General features: G+C 38.0%; 2 protein-coding genes across 4 annotated transcripts in view; one reads left to right on the top strand and one right to left on the bottom strand.

Annotated features, from left to right (window-relative positions):
* The window catches only part of tab3 (TGF-beta activated kinase 1 (MAP3K7) binding protein 3), a 10,920-nt gene extending 8,993 nt beyond the window's left edge, over positions 1-1,927 (bottom strand). Inside the window, exons 1-2 of the mRNA XM_014000405.1 lie at positions 1,742-1,927; positions 913-1,084 (exon numbers count right to left, since the gene is read on the bottom strand). Of these exons, the coding sequence (XP_013855859.1) occupies positions 913-1,029 (117 nt within the window). The 5' untranslated portion in view covers positions 1,030-1,084; positions 1,742-1,927. The remainder of the gene's footprint in view (positions 1-912; positions 1,085-1,741) is intronic.
* A 4,096-nt stretch (positions 1,928-6,023) lies between these two features.
* Positions 6,024-19,310, top strand: nexn (nexilin (F actin binding protein)). Of its 3 annotated transcripts, XM_014000419.1 has the most exons (15): positions 6,024-6,267; positions 8,647-9,007; positions 9,108-9,305; positions 11,786-11,870; positions 11,974-12,122; positions 13,542-13,742; positions 13,820-13,993; positions 15,171-15,359; positions 15,617-15,808; positions 16,834-16,878; positions 17,164-17,358; positions 17,579-17,800; positions 18,052-18,246; positions 18,331-18,694; positions 18,846-19,310. In XM_014000419.1, the coding sequence occupies exons 2-15, from the start codon at positions 8,696-8,698 to the stop codon at positions 18,857-18,859; spliced, it is 2,535 nt and encodes an 844-aa protein (XP_013855873.1). In that variant the 5' UTR covers positions 6,024-6,267; positions 8,647-8,695; the 3' UTR covers positions 18,860-19,310. The 3 variants fall into 3 exon arrangements, with proteins under 3 accessions (XP_013855873.1, XP_013855867.1, XP_013855878.1); XM_014000413.1 differs by lacking the exon at positions 18,846-19,310 and having other exon boundaries at positions 18,331-18,729; XM_014000424.1 differs by lacking the exons at positions 16,834-16,878; positions 18,846-19,310 and having other exon boundaries at positions 18,331-18,729.
* The last annotated feature ends 1,078 nt before the right edge of the window (positions 19,311-20,388 follow it).

Here is a 20,388-nt window from a genome sequence, read left to right on the forward strand (position 1 = left end):
TATATATAACTTCAGGGCTTGATTATTTCTTTTTTAAGTTCACAAGTTTAACATGCACCCTAACGGTTTCGTCCTGATAGATGCAATGACAGCAAACAGAAATCTGTGTTTGTGCATGCGCCGTCACATGCATCATAGCAAATTATGTACACATATTAACAAGAAAAACTGCACTGATACCAAAAGTGACGCTCCCTAGTTTCTGACAAGAGACGAGTTGTTCAACTGTTCAGAGTACAGCATCGTTAAAGCTTTTAACTGCAGCAAGCAACTACTCCAAACGCCTGGGCTTGAATGTCTCAGATTCATTCAGAGCACAGGCGTTTGGAGGTTTTGAGGGATGACAAGTCGTCTGAGGTGTAAATCTCAATTACTCAAAGTATCTCAGTAAGAAATCTCAGGAAAAGATCTAGATCAGCATCCAAACCTAAGGATCTTCCTTCCTATGTTTTTTTATTGCATACTTCTTCCTTAGTCCACCTTGATATTATTTAATTGGTTCTTTTGACAACAACATTGTAGAAATATATATAATTTTGCATGCAAATATAGGCCATGTTGCAAACAGATGTGCATTCAGAATTTTGATTAGTGATCAATCGAAACCCTTTATAGACAAATGCAAACTTTACATCTGATGAAGCACAATAAATAAGAACTTTTACAACGCTCGATGTAAACTCCTTTCTAAAAGCTAGAGCTGCTTATGGTTTACTCCATTAAATCTGCTTTGCTCTGTGTAGTATTCTCCAAAATAAATGCCTGAACTGTTTAAATAAATTAAAAAAGAAAACCCTGGGTGATAATAAACCATGATGTTGTTCACTATACAATCAAACGTTTACCAAAACACTACACAGCTTAGAGCATTTCTTAGAAGATACAGGAATCTATTATGCAACATGCGTTTACCTGCATAAGGTACTGAGACACTACCACCTCAGGGATCTCTGGGAATCGCTGCTTGAGGTCCTGCAGCATGTGGTAGTCGATCTGAGAGCCTCCCTGCGCCATCCTTTGAGCCAACATAGAGTGTCAAGCGCCCAAAGCTGCAAATGCTCAAATAACCAACCTCGGCTCATCCCTTAAGAAATGCAGACAAAAGGCAAAAGTAACAATTACATCTGGCAAATCACAGAAAAGTCTGCAGTGTGTTTGCTAGGACTGGGTTGGCCTGCAACATTTCTGTAACACACCCTGTGACAGCAGCAATGTGTGTGTCCTTACAGGTATCATAAAAGCATAAATGTAAATAACATTTTTTGGGTAAGCGCACATATCCGATCGATAAACAAATCTCAAAGATAACATCAGCTAAGTTTGCTCGTGTTTATTCGTATTAGCATGCGAAGGCGCCCGCCACTTTCTTGTTTGTTTGGTCATACTTTTACACCAAGCAACGACGACACATACCATTAGCTACCAGGCTAGTTTTTCAACATCAGCTAGCTTCCGGAGATCACTCAAACAGCAGCACCTGTGCGTGCAGCTTCATCGGAGTACAGCGTTACTATTTCTGAAAGACTGGCTGATGTCACCTGTAACTGATTTGACAACACAATCCTCTAAACAAGACTTCTGTTCAAATAAGATTAACTCAAGTCCTGAACTGCCAGCAGGCTAACTTCGCTAATGCTAACCTTATGTTGACTGCTCAGCTGTCACAAGCCTGGCTGTTGATGGATAAGCCAGCTAGCTACGCTTAAAGAAGGCAGCCAACCGGGTTCATAATAAAACTTACAAAGTGTTAAGAGTCTCCCCCGCGCTGAGATCCATAGCTGACTCCCGAGCAGAGCAGTGATGATTCTGGAATAATGAGGCGATGTTTACCAATGTTTTCGTTTCGGCAAAATAACTTGTAGTTTCGCATTCCAGCGTCAGGCCCCTGCCCCTGAACTGCACAGCAGTTATTTCATCGCGAGAATGTCAGAATTTCCCGGAAGAGGGGGACCAAAGTTGTCAACAGTCAGTGCGCATGCTTGCAAGGAGACCCACCATCAGAACTTTATTCAGTGTTTTTTATTTTATTTTTGGTAGGCTTACATTGTTAGCTGTGGAAGCCCATTTCCGCCACCCTGATAAAAAAAATAAATAAAACTTGCATCTCATAATTATGACTTAGCTATCTCATTAGTATGAGATAGTATCTCATAATTATGAGATAGCTAAGTCATAATTATGAGATAGCTAAGTCATAATTATGAGATACAAGTTTTATTTTTTATCAGGGTGGCAGAAATGGGCTTCCACAGTTACTCCAACAAAACTTATTTGTGAATATTATATAATTCAATAAGCTAGGCCTATCTGAACTATTCATCAACTCTTAGCCATTTTAATCATATGTTCACATTTCCCAATGTGAAAAGTGAGGAAAAAATATTTCAGAAAGAGTTCAACCCTCTGATCTTTTCTTTTTCAAGATAAATAATGAGGCATAATTTGTCACGTAACACATGTATTGAAAATCRCAATGCAAAAATGGATAAACATCTGTAATTATATAAAAGGATCAAATGCAACTTTAATACAAATCATGTAAGTAAATGTTTTCTAACATTTGTGATATACTGTGTGAATTTTATGTGAATTGTAGATTTTGGTGTATTGGTTTCACAGTGTTTGAAAATTAATAGCTTTTACGCTACATAATTTAAAACATAGCTTTTCACATGTTTTCAACTAAAAATGTCTATAATAGTTTGGGATTAATGAACAGTGTCATGTTAACCATCTTATAAACAAGCCAGTGATGGAGAATCATGTAAAATTAAATAGTAGTGCATTTTCTTTTTGGATATAACTAACAAAAGTAAAACTTTTTACATGATGCAAAATATTTTTTTTGCATAGGATGTTTAAACTTTTGTGTTTTTTATATGATTTTGATAACCAGTTTATTCAGCCTTTTTTTGCCTGCTCTGTTTGCAGCCAGCACCTGCTCAGTGGTAGAGTTCCTTTTTCTACTCATGACAGCTGAGAACTCAGAATTGCAAGTAGGAAATTATGACACCCTCTCCTGTTGCTCAAGAAAGAAACCACAGAAACATTGGTGGCCAAATAAAGCTGTATTTTTGAACCTTCAGACATTCACAAGAGGCACCATAGTTTGAGTTCTGACATAATCTGACATAAGCTTAGAGGCAACCTGTAGAAAATAAACTATTTGTTTTTCATATAACATCACAAACACTGATTTACTTTTAAACCTAATGGAAGGTTTGACCTGACTTTCGAGTAGCAGTATTTTCAGAATTTGCATATAACCGAGGAAGAGGTAGAAGCATTAAAAAGGATATTTTTGTCACAGATATTCTGGTTTGAACACACAGGACCTCAGCACAATTAGCTGTGAAATTGTGGTATGGAAGCCCATTTCTGCCAATCTGAAGAAAAAAGTTATGCAAAACTATCTCAAAATTATGACAGAGGCTACACTCACACTGCAGTAAAATGTTACCAAAATCCAATTTTTTAGCCTCTGTGTGACTCATACCGGAGTTTTTCCTGACAGTTGGAACAAAACACCTACATTTTTTTAATCCAACCCAGGCCTTTTCAGAATGCGGTACTAAATCGGATACATACATATCTGATGTTTTTCAAAGCGACTTCATTCTGAACAGTCATGTCGTATTTCCTCCAACTTGCATTTCAGCAAAGTGGGCTGACCAGAGGATGGTTAAAATGTAAACAGTGAACTAAACAGACATATCAGATAATTTAGTTGGCTCTGATTGCACAACAACTTCAGAATCAAAAGGCTAACATGTAGCATCCATAGGCTACTCCTGTAAACAGCCAGCTGAATGTGACGTCACATCATTTTCTGCACATGCAGCTTACATCAATGTTGTGAGAGGTTCACAGGGCAGTCTGATGGCTGGAGTCTGACAGAGGTCCCATATAAAATAGAATGTAAATATCCACGATAAAAAAAATCTGATTTTTGCAAAAAATCAGAACTGAGCATTATGATTCACAGTGTGAACATACCCTTAGAGTCATAACACACATGACAGCTTTTCATAATTATGAGATAATAAAGTCATAAATACAAGGTGCTTAGAAAACATTATGAGATGCTTGAAACTTGAAGATTTTTTTTACTCAAAGTGGCATAAATGGGTTTCCTTAATTCAGCAAATCAGGCTTGAAGTCTTCCTTTTGTGTTGTTTTGTTAAATACATTGTAGCGATAACAACTGCAGTAAGACAAGAACAGTTGCTCTGACTACTTGATGTGTACTGATTTCAAAATGCCACACAGACACTTTACTGTGAGCTTAAAGCTCAAATACCATTAGAATGACAAGAGACAATGTCACTGTAGCATTACGGGTGTTTTATTGCCAGAACTTGCAACTTTTTGTGTTTCTATGTAGGCCTACAAACAATCTAATAAAATACAAATATAATAATCTGGTAAGTTTATAATTTGCATGTTTAGGGTTAGTTGTTCAAATAATGGGAATATCTCTTGCATGATTTGTTGATAATCAGTGTGATGAGATTTGCTGATTTGGTAATGAGGTTCAATATTTGTATTTTCTATAAAGATGTGGAGAGGCAGAGGTTTGATCTGCAGCCAGTCTACTGACACCTCAGCAGGGGTGAGGGCTGTACCACTATAGATATATTCAGAGGGGGGTGGTCAGGGCTGTGATGGAGCAGCTGAAGCTCAGTCTGACTCAGGTTAGCTGTCCTTCCTGTGGTGATTAGTTGCCACAGCTGTGGTACTATTTATAAGGCTGTGTCCTTGTTGTCTCTGAAGCCCTGAAACACCCAGAAGGGGGCAGACGCCTCAGCATTCAGAGTTAAAAAAAATCTGACCAAATGCATTAATTTGCACAAAGGTAGAAATAAAACAAATAAAAAATTCTGAACTTTTAGCATATAAGGGTTTTTACGTTTAACAACAAAGAACAGTGCACATGAAGAATGGCACACAACAAATGAGCTTTGTGGTTGCTTTGAGGATGAGCTTGAATTACATTAGCGGACTGATCCATGTTAAAGTTTTCATCCTCTCTATTTTTGCTTTAAACTTTTATTAAATTTTCTGAACCTCGAGTCTTGATGTATGGACTTAAATATATTCATGCTCTTTCATTTGAGGGACATCATTATTTTTCAACTTCTTTCTTCTCCGATGACAGTGAGTTTCAGGTTGCACTTCTGGGTGTCAGCTCAAGCTTTGACCCCTCTACTGGGGGTTTCCCAAAACCTTAACTCCTCTTGCTGGACACTGTTGAAATTTGGTAGCTTTTACCATTTTATTGGACTGTAACATTTATGATAGTCTTTCTAATGCTGCTTTAAGGACAGTGAACTGTGTGGCATGTCCCAAAAGGTGTCTGTAACATTCCCAGAATATGTGACTTTTCTGCCAGTTTGCTCAGTGAGTCAGCAGGTATACGTTAGAGCGATTGGATCAGACACAGTTTCACAGAACAGTTTCTATTTACACTCATGTACAGTGACATAGGCAGTTTCTTATTCTCCTTCAAATGATGCAGTATGCTGAAAGCGTGCGTATGACCTCTGATGTCTGAAATATGAGATGCTCTAGTTTCTTATGGCACGTGATCACATTGAAAGCCTGGTTTTGTGTTTCAAACCAAGGAGATTTTAGTCTGTTAGTTTTGACCAGAAAGTCCTGTGTGTGGACAAAGGCACCAGTACATTAGCCGGGGTGTAATCAGCCACAACAAAGTGAAAGCTGGTGTCCCTCTCAACTGATAAGTCAGGAATCCAACAAGGAGATAACAATATCTGTCTTTTTATAGAATTCTGTTCACACCAAACTCAAGTGCCCAAGTTTCAAAGTTCAGCCGTTCATACATTTCACAAATAAATAACAAGCAAGACTTTGCTAAAACCCTTGAGAAAAACAAAATCCTTTAAAACTGCAACAAAGCAAGTAGGAATGCAATAACAGATAACTTGGTGCTGGTTTTGCTATCATGTTAGAAAAAGAAAAAGACTAATATAACTATTTTTTGTGACTTATGACCTGAACAGGCCTCGGTGCACATGCGCGCTGAGGGCAACAGCTGAACAGTCCTGCAGGCACGCGCGGCATGAAAGTAACAGTACTTTTATGGGAACAACTCACCGACCCCCCCAACCAACAAACCAACGGTCAGTCGAAAGCAGCTAGTGGACGCTTATCACCGACTGTATTCACTGCTCTGAGTTTGACTTCTAAGAGTGTTTTCACTCCTCAGAGGGACTTTTAAACCCAAACTGGAAGCACGCTAAAAAGGTAAAGTATTTTTTTACATCACATTACAGCCTAAGCTGATAATTAGCATGAATAAGCTAGTAGCTAACAGTGTAAAAAGGTAGGTTTATTCTTTTCTTTGTTTAACCAGTTGGTATTAAGTTTGTTGTTACACTTTGTCACATTTTTTAAGCAACGTTATGTCGATAAAAAATTAACTAAGGCAGGGTTTTTTAAGCTATAAATTTTCCACTTTTCTTGTTTGGGTATTGTTACAATTAAACCATTTCATGTCTCAGTCAAGTTATAAACCAGATTTACTCTGTTTATAGATATATTAAATATTTAAAATCTGGTTATAGTTGTTTTCTAGCTTTTTCCATGTCAGAAGATGAATAAAATCAGGTTAACCATTGGGTATTGTTACAATTAAACCATTTCATGTCTCAGTCAAGTTATAAACCAGATTTACTCTGTTTATACATATATTAAATATTTAAAATCTGGTTATAGTTGTTTTCTAGCTTTTTCCATGTCAGAAGATGAATAAAATCAGGTTAACCRTTTAACTTCATAATACAATCTCTAATAATAAAAATAAAACCAGATTTATGGTGTGTGGTTGTGATGGGGATAATTTTATTTTATTTTGATTCAGATGATTGTTGCTTCAGCAAACACACTTGTCACAGATTTGTTTTAGGAAAATGACAGGCGCTCCCATATTTGACAGTCTGTGCTGTCTGTCTTCTGCGGTTCATCTCTGTTTAATGAGACTGAAAGTGGCAACACAGCTTGAACAAGCAACTTATCTTTGATATTTGTGTGACCGATGCTAGGTGCTGTTATCCTGCTTTCCAAAACTCAATCAATCCAAAACAATTCAGCTTGATGAGAACACAMGTTTATTGTAATAACATTAGACTGCAGCACACAGCTGTTTGGCAGACTTTGGAGTTTCAGCTGCTGGATATTGGACACACCTGAGACAACTGCAGCCACACGTCAGTATGTTGACAGTAGTTACACAATGAAATACCTAATGATTAGCAGCATTGTGTCACTATATGATAATCACACCTGAATAGTGAAAGTACTCATGGAAGCTGACAAACAGCAACTTTTTCCCAGTGTGGGCTTACGAACAGTTCATACAGCTCTCTTTCACTTTGCTCTTAGCCCCCTGGCCATTTTGTCAAGGGTCTGTAGAGGCGACATGTGGGTGCCAGCTTGATCTTTGTCCAACTGCCTTCCACTCATCAGAAATAGCTATGATCACATGTTCTAGACTCCTAAGTGGGCTATAAATAGGGGTCAGCAAGCTTCCATTGCACACTTTCCTGACATAATGAGAAGCCAAACTGCTCTTTTTCCTCTTTGACTTTGAGGTCAACAAGTCCGTTTTGCTTTGTAAATTGTATTATTTTAGGAATATAGAGTTGCTGTGAACAGGAAGCGACATTCTTTGAAATTGTCATAGAAAACTAGATACCGCATAGCGGTAATATAATGAACCCCGCATGCACAAATGCACCAGAACTTAGAAGTCATTATTCCTAATAAGTGTCATGCTACTAGGTGCATCCCAAAATTGCAGTGGTTTGGGTGGGGGTYKKWYCTGAAGRRYMSCYCMTCAGAGCTAAACAACAAAAGAAATCTGAAGCTCCTTTGTTTAATAGTTTTTGAGCAATAACCATTTTTGTTTGTCCAGATACCCCTTTTTCAGATAAATTGGGGGGTCCGAGTGGTGGGGGCACTGATTGGTGGGCCTGATAGATAGAGCTTCATCAGAGCTAAACAACAAAAGAAATCTGAAGCTCCTATGTTGAACAGATTCTGAGTTACAAGCATTTTTGCACGTCCAGACACCCCCTCTTTGGATGGAGCCCCCTCCTCAAATATGGGGTCTATTGTAAAACCGTTGGCTGGCGCAGTGTAGGTCGGACTCATCTACAATCCTGCCAAATTTCATTTTGATTGTTGCAGCCGTTTTTGTGCTACGGTTGACCAAAATTCACTGAAAAAAACAAACAAACAAACAAAAAACAACAAAAACAACTGTACCAAAACAAATGACTCCCGCTTAGGCTTCGCGTGCGGGGGTCATAATAATGGTGCAAAAATGCAGCAATCTAAAAGCACACAATACTACAACGCACTGAAAATCAAGAACACAATCAACACATTGCTCAAAGGTCTGCAGGTACTAAAGTGACTGGTTACACAAGGAAGACCTAACAGGAAAAGCAAAATGATCTATATTTTTATGACTTTGACTGAATGTGCACCAGTCATTTGTAACACTACTTTCATTACGGAATTTATTTTTTAGTAATTCAGTTAAACTAAAGGGAGTTTTTCCTTAATGTGATCATATTTTCATTGTTGATTTTATCCTAACACGTCTCTTTTGGTTTGCAGGCAAAATTCTAACAGAGCCTCTGAGTCAGCTTGTCATTGTGGCACAAACATGACCGAGGTGGCACAGTTTGCAGCCTTGGATGCTCAGGACAGTGAGGAAAACACGGAGGAATATGGGCAAGAAGAAAATGATGCTGAAGAGAGAAGAGAAAGCGAAAACACTGAACCTCACCACGTGGAGGATAAAACAAGCGATGAGACTGAGGAGACACACGTTAATGGTGTGGAGAACAAGCAAAATCGTACCAGAAGGGAGAGYAATGACACATCAGAGGATGTTAATGGAGTTTCACCGAAGGAGAATTCAGAATTTGAAGCAAATGACACTGAGAATATTTCTGATGTGGCACTGAAGAGAGAGGTGAGGCAAAGATAAATGCAGTCAGTTTTTTAAAAGGGGCATTAATTTTGAAATTTGAACAATATTATCTCTTATCATTCTTCTCTTTGTTAAACCACAGAAACTGCTCAGATCCAGAAAGCCCGTGGCCAGAAGCTATGTGCCAAAGCTAGACAAGAAYAAAGGAGATGTGACGAGCAAATTTGAGGCCATGCAGAAGGCCAGGGAGGAGCGCAGCCGGCAGAGGAACAGAGATGAACAGCAGAAGAGGAAGGACCAGTACGTCAAGGAGAGAGAATGGAACCGCAGAAAGCAGCAGGTCAAAGACAGATAACCCTACTAACCTCCGACTGTGATCTGCATGGCATGATGGGGCATGATGGAGGTGACAAAGCCACCAGTTTGAGTGAGAATTCAGCCTTTTATACAATGCACATACATATCAGTCACACTGCTTTATACAATTAACATATACAATTAACATATTAACTGGTTTGTGTTTTCTAATACCCTGGTGCATCCCAGTAATCCAGGTAGAAAAATCAAAAAGAAAAAAATTGAATGGGTCCTCTGTGCGGGTTTTTTTAATGAAACATTTCCTCTCCTCCAAGAGACTTCTTCAGTCTGAGGAGTTTCAGGTGAACTCAGCCTTATAAGCACTGCCTCCACATGGTGGACAAACAGGTTGGTCATATGCAAAAGAGGGCCATCAGACAAACAATAAGTCATTAGGGCCTTGATTAACTCTATAGAGGGTCATGTGCCCCATCACCTGACTATTGTTGGGACCCTGATTCACACCTTTTGCTCACAGGGGGCTGAGTCATACTTGCAATAACAGCTTTGTAGGAGAGGAACAACTGGACACGAGTGTCTCCACTCCTGTTTAATGATGGATGATTTTTTCCCACAAAAATAGCTTCCTTTACTCCTCTCTTAAACCAATGTTGCTCTCTATCAAGGATGAGAACATTTTCATCCTTGAAAGAGGATTTTAGTTTTCTAATATATGTTTCTAATAATGTGTACTTAAATAATGGCCATTCAGTGGAAAAATAATTTTAACAACTGTTGTGTTGACATTTACTGATCGACTCACTAAACTGTCACCATAATATAAACTATATTARGCCTGGTAAGAGGGAGACAAATGCACGATTGACCTAAAATAATCTTTTGGTTATGAAAACAGCTAAAAATTGATTCCAGGGCAATTTAGTGCACTAAATTTATTTAACTGTGGGCACAATCATTAAGTAAATTGAATCTATCAAAATGAGCTGTTATTATGGAATAGCAATACTTACATTTTTTCAAACTGTTACTGAAACACATGTTTTAAAATAGGAAGTTATTTTTGTATTTTTCAGAAGAATGTATGAGTATATATACATTTTTACACTTTCCAGAATAAATTACTGGCAAATATAGCCATTCTTCTTTTCACTAGCTGCTCTGAGTTTATTTAACTCTTCATTATCATCTGAAACATCCAGTTGAGCTTTCAAATGACGCTCAGAGTTGTGTTGTTTTTTTCTCTGTGTAAATCCTGTTTATACAAGAGGCCCAAAGTTCTCCAAAGGAATGAAGTCAGATAAGGAGGAGGGCATATTGTTGTATTGTTAAAAACATATTTTGAGGGCCTATAGCAATAGAGTAGTCATTGGATTTATGGGGTGGAGCATTTTTCTGCATTGGGATTGTAGCTCTCTTGAATGCCGCATGTTATAAACTCCACTTTTTGTAGAAGTTTACTTTCATAGAAACTTGCACTAAGTTTGTGGGTTAATTTCAGGTTTATGGTCAGCTAGGAAAGGTTCAAACTCACTCCTCCCCATTCTGATTGGATCCAACATAGTCATGCATGCTTAAACTTTACAAGCTTGATGAAACATATCGTGCTCCACGTTCCATCGAGGCTCACTTTCATTCACTCTTATTTGTCCACAGTACCTTTGAGGTTTGTTTTAAAATTGTACTTATTGGCACTTAAGCCTGCTGGTGTTGTTCAGAGGTTAAGTAAAATGGAAAAAAAAGACTGAGGATTTTTGCTTTTCATCCAATAAATTTACTGCAGATAAGAACTCCACAGACAGTTGTTCTTTAGACTAAGAAAATAGGTATTTTAAGTCTCATTCTCTTATTAATTTGAGCCCTTTCTTCCATATGTTCAATCTGAAAMCTATTTGTGACTAGTTAAAAGGTAAATATTTCCAGAGCATTGCATTTATCTGAAATACAATTTATGTCTAGATTAGGCTTTATGCAACATTTTGGCCTTTTTAAATCTGTCTAAAAATCATGCAGTCTTTTACAAAAAGTGTGAAACACAAACTTGAAAACAAAGCAATTTCATAGTAAATTTTGTAGCATTTTGCTTTATAACAAACAAATCTTGCATTATAATTTTTTGTCCTGTAGCTTAGGATTTGACAAAGGGTAGGGTAAAAGTCGAGATCAGGAATTCAAGACTAAACTGCTTTTCCTCCAGACTGGCTGTGGTTAAATAAACAGTGATACAGTGTTATGTGAGTAGATTATCAGTGATAATCAGACACAACAACCTTCATGTGTGCATGTTGTGCCATTGGTAGCCAGGCTCGGACACCTACGCTCATCCCCTGCCTGTGCAGCAACGTTGTAGGCCAATCAGAAGCTCACCTGAAGGCCACATGGTCCTGCTATTAGCGGGGATTTGGCTCCTGTTCTTGCTGGGACCAGCATGGCTCCTGAGTAGCAGAGGAGATGATCCCAGCTCAACCTTAACCTCACCGCACTCTCCATTTGATCTGCCTGCAGATAAAAGAACTACTCGCTTCCAGTGATGAGGAAGAGGATGTAAAGACGAAAAAGGTGGAGAAGTCTTACGTCCCCAAAATCACAGGTAAGACATACAAACGATGCTGCCAGTTTGAAAAAAAAAAAAAGAGAGACACGGGGGGAAGAGGGAAACTTGGTTTATGTATTTTTCTTTGTGAAATACCCAGGTAGTGTGAAGGGGAAGTTTGCAGAAATGGAGAAACAAMGACAAGAGGAGGAGAGGAAGAGGATGGAAGAAGAGAGGAAAAAGAGAGAGGCCCAGGACAACATAGAGAAAGCCAAAATCAAGAAAGAACTTGCTCAGAAAGCAGCTGAGGTCAGTGAACTTGTGCTGCTGACWTTGAGGCATCTTGTCTTGATGGTTTGTTGCTGTATCTGTGGTAAAAAAATATGGTACACTTTTGTCTGTAATGATTAAGGTAATCTCCAGCTGCCACTTGGATGAGTTATTTTAAGTGGCCCTTGAGATGGGAGCAGTTGGCAGAGGCTGCATATAGGTCTACAACATACGGTTGCATTGTTGACATGACCAGCCTGTGAACTGAGAGTAAATAGTTCATTTCCTTTYWAAGTCRTTCATTGCAATGTGTAAATGTGTATTTGGAAACTGATGGCAGGTAAATTCTACAAATATTTCCAATTAAAACACACAGAATAGAAGCACAGTTGTAGGCTTAGTACGTTCTCAGACAGTAAAGTTCTTGGGAATGGTTACGTAAGTTGGGCTAGATAGATAATTATAGACAATTACCTGCTAACTCTGTGCTCTAATTCTCCTCTGGTGTAGCATAGATGACATTAAAAAGTCTTGAATGGAAGTATTTAACAGCACACTGCTATTACAGGGATGATTTGGTACATTGATCTTGAGCAACTTTGTGAAAGTCACAAATCTCAAAACTTATTTCACTTTTCTGGAAATAAGATTCTGTTTTATTACTAAAAATTGAATGCTTTGAAAAAGTATTGTGTTGCTAATATTAAGCATAACAAACATACTACACCCAACTTTATAAATGAAACTTTTTACTTTGTATTACTTTTGCACCAGACCTTGGTTTTTACTCCCTTATTACAATTTGCTTTTTGAAAAGGTTTACTGTCAGAGCCCAATTTTTCACACTACAATTCTAACAATTCCTCCCCTGTTAACAAACAAAACATGCAGTAAAAAGTTGAACATTTCTTGTAAAAGTAAACTAAAACATACTACTCTGAGGATTGCTTGGAGCATCATATTAAAACATGTAACAATTTCACATTAACTTAAAGGCAAAAACGGGATTCTAACTAAAGCTTTCAAAGGATTTCTCTACAGTAGACCATCTTCTTTTTTACTAAATGTTTCTTTGAGTCATATTGCCCAATGAAAAAAAATATATAATTAAATCGAGTAATAATTAAAGTTTTCCTGTGAAGCAAYGACTTTGGGATCTAGAAACAACTGGAATAGGTCTGCCAGGTGTAGACAGCACATGACTGCCAACTGTTTCCCACACCCTCTAGACTTTCCTCCTGTGACTGAATTAGACTCTGCTATCCTAAACTGGCACTCATATCAACTGCAAAAGTCAACATCAGCCCTGCAGAGTCACATACCTTATCTTTCAGCGCAATTTGAATTTGCAGCCTGAGTGAACTTAATCGTTTTACTTCATCCTCTGATTGTTGTGGCTACAGCTCACAAATGATTTTAGAAACAGTTTGCAAATTTTGTCTCCGTTTTATCGTTTAGGAAGGCGATGACACAATCTTAGTGCGCGTGGTTCCAGCGAAATCGTCACGACCTCCTGGGAAAATCAAGATGAACTTTGAGGACATTGAGAAGAACCGAGAGGAGGAACTGATGAAGAGAGCAGAGGAGGAGAAGAAAAGACGATATGATGAAAACAGACGCTCCTTCAGGGAAGCCAAGCGACGCTCTGTTGTTCAGCAGGTACAGTGTCCCATTTTAATTTTTTTTTTTCCTTTTCGTAAGTGCAGATTTTAATGTGAATGTTTCACATAAATTAGGATGAAGAGGAGAAGCCCACAGAGAAGGTGTCTGCGGCTCCTGGAAAACTGAAGCTGACCTTTGAGGAGATGGAGAGGGAGAGGCAGGAGCAGAGGAAGAAGCAGGCTGAGGAAGAAGCCAAACGACGCCTGATAGAGGAGAAAAAGGCTTTTCAGGAGGCCAAAGAGGGAATGGTAAACAAAACTTTCTATGATTTTTTTCAGAATCAGAATCACAATACTTTATTGWTCCCGGAGGGAAATTACAGGCATCACAGCTGCAACCATTCAGATCAGAGAAATGTGAATGAAATAAGCACACTAGAATAAAATAAGCATAAACACCCAGGATTACAAAATAAGTACACTTATGTACACATAAACAATGTACAATAAAAAAATTAATAGAAATATTAAGAGAATGTGTACAGCATGAACGAGAGATGATGTTTGGTATATTGCACGTTTGGTAAGTGTCGTGGGTAAAATACAGTAAATTACATGTAAAATAAAGACTGAAAATAATAAAATGTACAAATATACTAATGTAAATATACATCTAGTTTCACATGTTTAGGGAGGAGTTATAGAGTTTTATGGTCACTGGTCGGAACAACCTTTTTTTTAGCTTACTGACATGAACTTCAATTTGAATTTATTTATTGAATGTTAAGAGACACATATGATGCAAAATCCACTTTTTTAGCTGTTAAATGCATTTTGTTGTATATTTGGAGTTGCTATAGGAGTTCAGAAAAGTTTCATTTAGTCTCTCCCTGTACGGCTTAGATTATCTTTATATTCTGTTTAGGTCATATTTTTCAATATATTCAGTTTTCTCTATTTTTTTTTAATTTTCTGAACTATTATGTTGTAGTTTTGGCGATGCAACTGCCAAATAAGGTCTAGACTTACTAACTACAGTTTTGTCATTCTCCTCTGGCTCTGGGTCAGACTCTGGCTCCAACATGTAAGGCTGGATGGACAAGTCTTCTATTGTTGACATCTTTTAATTATTTTGTAAATAAAAATTTTCTGCTCATCTATGAAGCCACGAACCCCTCTATAAACTAGAATGGACCGGTCTGGAAGCTGGAGATGGGCGGGGTGTAAAGCGTCTTGTTTTGATTTAAAGAGACAGCCTCAAARCAAGTTGATCTGCGACACACCTCAAAAAAGGGGTGACAGAGGGGCTTGTGGAGTTACAATAAATAGGAATTCAGAACAAAACATTGCAGTTCCACTTTATATAACCCCAAAATGCATGATTTAAATGTGGAAAAGAAGGATTTAAAAKCATCATAATGTCTCCTTAAAATTTGAATTGGTGTTAAGCTAACTTAGCATTTGCAATATTTTTGTGTCTTACCAGGAAGATGATGAGGACAGCTCTCAGCCAGCTGAGGATGACAAAGAGGAGTTTCGTCCTGGAAAACTGAGACTGAGCTTCGAGGAGCTGGAGAGGCAAAGAGTAGAAGAAGAGCGCAAAAAAGCAGAGGAGGAGGCCAAGAGGCGAATGGAAGAGGAGAGACGAGCTTTTGCTGAAGCCAGGAAGAGCATGGTAAAAAAACTGTGCATTAATAGATTTAAAATATATCAGTTTACATTTGGGAATGAGTTCTGAAAGATTTCTGTTCATAGGAAAAGAATGTGCTGATTGTATCAAGTCTTACCCGCGTATCAAAAAGGTCTTTAAAGGAACAGCTTGACAAATTAATTTTGTTGAAACTGATTAGCTTTGAGTGGAAAATAAGTATAAATTAGTATACATACAATGAAAACATTGTCAAACAAACTTAATGACATGATATTTCTCAGCTTGTAGACGAGGACGATGAGGCCCTGATGGCCTTGCTGAACCTGGAGGGAAATAAGCCGGGGAAAATTTGCGTCAGTTTTGAGGATCTGGAAAGACAAAGACGTGAGGAGGAGCAGAGAAAGGCCGAGGAGGAGGCCAAGAAGAGGTTGGAGGAGGAAAAGAGACTCTTTGCTGAGGCCCGCAAAAGCATGGTGAGCCAGTGTGACTCAGTGACAAAAAAAATAAAAATAAAAAATCAGGAGAGTGCAGTGCATGCGTAAGGCTGATCACTAACATGTTAGAGCTACACTGGTGCTCAGAGCTCCAAAAACATTCCTGCTGCTCAGATTTCTCAGAATGATACCTGAACTCTAAAATGATTATCAATTACCTTTACGTGTAAAGTACACAACTAGTAAACATAACCATCACATGTTGAATGCTGTGTCTAAATAACAAATAGATTTGGTGATTACTAGTTTAAAAAAACTATTTTAGCCTTAGACAGGGAGGGGCAACTGGTGGCCTGTGGGCCACATGGTGACTTCCGTCTGGCCCCGCTCTCAATGCCAGGCTGAAATTAGAATAAAAATAATTAACTTCAAAGGGCTTTTTTTAAGTAATACAAATTAAATAGAAAATTGTTTTAATTTTTGGAGGTTGACTATCTGTTCACAGAATTTGAATGCAAACCTGTGTGTTTAGTCTGCTTAGAGACGCTGTCTGCCATGAAGGATTTTAATATAAATTGACACTACAACACGATGCACAAAGCTAAATAAGTGAAGTTTACCAAAGTCACAAGTACACAAACAGCAGCGACTTTTCACCAGAACCACACAGGAGTTTGCACTGCACTTCAACTAGCTTAAGAGTTTTTTTTTATTTTTTGTTTGCTTCAAATATTTTTAAATTAATTTTTAATAAACGAGAATACAACTGTTACATAGCATGAAATATGTTCAGTTACAGCACCGTACGTTTGTTTAGTAACATTTTTAAAACGCCAGTTTTATTACATACTACCATGTGGCCCTCTGGTAGTGTCAACACAAATTGTGGCTCCTTCCATTATTTAAGTTGCCCATCCCTGGCTTAAGGTAAATTAATCCAATAGGTTTTTTTATATCTGTTTTTAAATTTAATTGGTTTTGCAATTTTTTTGATGTTCTACATATTCTAATGGGCTCAAGTGGTACATCTGTACTGCTGATTCTGCTTGAATTATCTCTTTAAGAGCCCTGTCCTGGATGTGGAAAAGTTCTCATATGGAGATGAAACAGTAAGATATTTTCAGTTTCACGTGCTTATAAAGTTTTACTCTATGAAACTATAGGGCACATTTTTTTTATCCACACTGAACAGTTTATTTACTTTGTCAATTTCTGTTTTTGGGTGCATGTTATGTTTAAACGCATAATAAGAATGGTCCTGCTTTATTGTTTGTTGAGTTTCCAGTGTTTTGTAATGCTGGGTAAGTATGTAACTGTGTATTGAACTTTAATAACAGACAAATACTTGCAAGTGCAGATATTTTTATAAATATAGTGGGGCTTGTTGTGTTTAGGTGCCGGAAGATGACGAAGAAATGATGAGGAGTGATTCTCAGGAGGCTCTGCACCCCAGAAAATTAGAGATCAACTTTGAGGAGCTGCTAAAGGAGAAGGAGGAGGCCGAGAGGAGACGCAAGGCGGAGGAGCGTAAGAAGAAATTGGAGCAGGAGAAGCAGGAATTTGAACAACTTAGACAAGAAATGGGCGAGGTCAGTTTTTAAAAGTACTAATTTAAGGGTGGGGGGTGGTCATATCAAGWAATAACGTCATTATCTCATCAAAAACATWCCCAAAGTGCTGATAGAATTGAACTTTGTGCTGTGTCTTTCAGTCTGTAGAACATTGAATTACTCATGACAATTCAAATATTCTCATGCTCAAAAAAAAGCAAACTGTCTGTTTCAAGTAAATTGATTTTATGCTTCACAGGAGGTGATAAACGAAAGCTCAGATGTTGTGAGCAAAGAATACGAAGAGCTGACAAAACTGAAGAAAACTGGCTCCATTCAAGCCAAAAATCTCAAGTCTAAATTTGAGAAGATCAAACAGCTGACGGAGGAGGAGATTCAGAAAAAGATTGAGATGGAGAGAGAGCGGAGGAAGGCCATCGATGATGAAATCAAACAGAGAGAAGCTGAGCGGTTCCAGGAGGTAAGAGCACCCAAATGCTGTGGGAGGATGTAATGAYTTCATATGAAGCATCAGAAAGATCTGGTTCATGATTGAGGGAAAGCCCGATCACCTTAAAGTCTCTGATGTGTTATTTTGGTAGACAGAACGAGCAGTTTTTAATTACATAGTTGCTGAATGAATGTAAATAAGACACTATGCATTTTACATGACTGAACAGGCAAAATTTTTTATTGTGTTCAAAGAGTGATATAAATAATTGTAATTTTTAGGAGGAGGATGAGGATGGAAGGGTAACAACTCCAGTGAGGCTTGAGGAGACGCCGTTCAAACAAAAGGTGGACATGAAAGCTCGATTTCAACAAATGGCCAAAGCCAGAGAGGAAGAAGAACGGAGGAGGATAGAGGAGCAGAAGCTCCAGAGAATGCAGTTTGAACAGCAAGAGATCGATGCTGCTCTCCAAAAGGTAAACGTTTATTAATAAATCACACAAGATTGTTCCCTAAAACACAAGAACGCAGAAGTTTTAAATGATCCTGTCTGCCTGCAGAAGAAGGAGGACGAAGTGGAGGAYGAGGGTAGCATCATCAATGGCACTGCAGCTTACGAAGATGATGAAGATCACGCWCGCTCAGGGGCTCCGTGGTTCAAGAAGCCGCTTAAAAATCAGTCGGTGGTGGATTCTGAGCCAGTTCGGTTCACTGTGAAGATCACCGGGGAGCCAAAGCCTGAGGTGACCTGGTGGTTTGAGGGAGAGATGCTCCAGGACTGTGAGGACTATCAGTATATTGAAAGAGGAGAGACGTACTGCCTCTACCTGCCGGAGACCTTCCCAGAGGACGAGGGAGAGTACATGTGCAAGGCTGTGAACAGCCGGGGCACAGCAGCAAGTACCTGCATCCTCACAATAGAAAGTAAGATCACTCTCGTATGACTGCATGTCTGCACGATTCCACCCACCTGGAATTCATCGCACTTTGTGAAGTGGATCGCATGCTCCTCTTCCGTATGACCTCAGGCTGAAGAGCAGATGTCATTAACTGCTCCTCTGTTTCTTTCTTGCAGCTTATGATTACTGATGCTCCTTCGTGTGCAGAAGATTGTTCCTTGTCGTCTTTCAGTCTTTTTGTAAAACTTCATTTATTGTGCTCAGAGGTAAAACGGGAGAACAGTAYGCCTGGCATTCCTAAGGAAGGAAAAACACTCAGACATACAAACACAAAAAAATTCAAGGCATTGTTTACATGTTGCGCAATCATAAAGCTGCGCTCCCTGTAAGAATGTTGGATAATACCTGTGCCAAAACTGACAGATTCCTGTTCCTGTGCTAAGGATTGCACTAAACATTAAAAGTATATTTGCTGTAAGGCCCTAACAGTTTTCATGACACCAGCAATTTCTRAATGTTAAACTGCGTTGTAAATATCACATTGAGTGGTCCATAAAACAGCAAATGGTATGCTTGAAATATAAAAACTCCAATAAATCTGTGTGTTAACAAAAGTATTATAATATTAAAAATTGCATGTATTGGTTGGTTACTACTGTAATTTATTTTGATAGTTATTTGGTATTATATTGAGGGAAACCACTTTCWGTCAAGGGTCTGTTTAATTGATGGCAATGTTATGGCAAATGGTGCAGGAAGACGATTCATTTTTACAACCTGTKTTTTCAGCAACATCTAAAAAAATGTTAATTTTTCATGCAAACACCCTGGTTTTTTTTTCTTTCTTTCTAAGCACAGTATAATACTCTTGGTACAGATGTCATGATTCACTTGTCCAGGATGATTGTTTTATTGTTTGATAATGAAAAAGTAGACTAGTTTGGATTTTTTTTGTCATATGTTATAAATAGAAATCAAGTTTTATTAAAACAAACCAAAATTACAGTATTGTTGTGCTGTCTTTAAAAGTTATTATGAAAAAAAATTCAAAACTTGATATGCTGCAGATTTTGCTGTGTTCATGACCTGACTTGTTTCGATTTTCAAAAGAAAAAGACAAAACCATTCTTTTTCTAATTATTATCTATTATTCATTAAGGGTGGTGGGAAGCTGGAGTCTTTAACTGGTGACGTTTGACAAAGTATCAGTCCATAACAGAGCTAAGACATGAAGACAACATACGCTAACACTTGGATTTGTGATCGAATAAGAATAACAAATTGTTGAAATCATTACTCAAGATGTTTTTTTATCAACCCTATGGCAGCTATAGCAAATTTTCAGCTGCTCATTTTAATCACACTTTAAATGTTAAGTAATGTTGCAGTACCCCCATATTTTACTGAATTAGAAACTTTGCAGAGCAACTTGCTCACAGTTTCAGGATCAGGAAAAATTAGACTTGAAATATTTCAATATTTCAGATTTGTTTCTCATCTAAACTCCAGACAAGCTAAGTGCTCCAATCAACACACACGAAATGTGTAACCCTGCAGATTGTAGCATCATTTTATTCAAAATTTTACTTGGAAAAAAATGTTTCACGTAAAAAAAATAAATCTGCATTTAGAGTAGAAAAATACACTGAAATTCACGTCTAATTATGGTAGATTTTAAATTAAACCGTTCAGAGATGCATTTTGGTGCCAAAGCACTGC

The sequence above is a fragment of the Austrofundulus limnaeus genome, unplaced genomic scaffold (assembly GCF_001266775.1).
Source record: "Austrofundulus limnaeus strain Quisiro unplaced genomic scaffold, Austrofundulus_limnaeus-1.0 Scaffold8, whole genome shotgun sequence".
In the NCBI taxonomy this organism is placed as follows: Eukaryota; Metazoa; Chordata; class Actinopteri; order Cyprinodontiformes; family Rivulidae; genus Austrofundulus; species Austrofundulus limnaeus.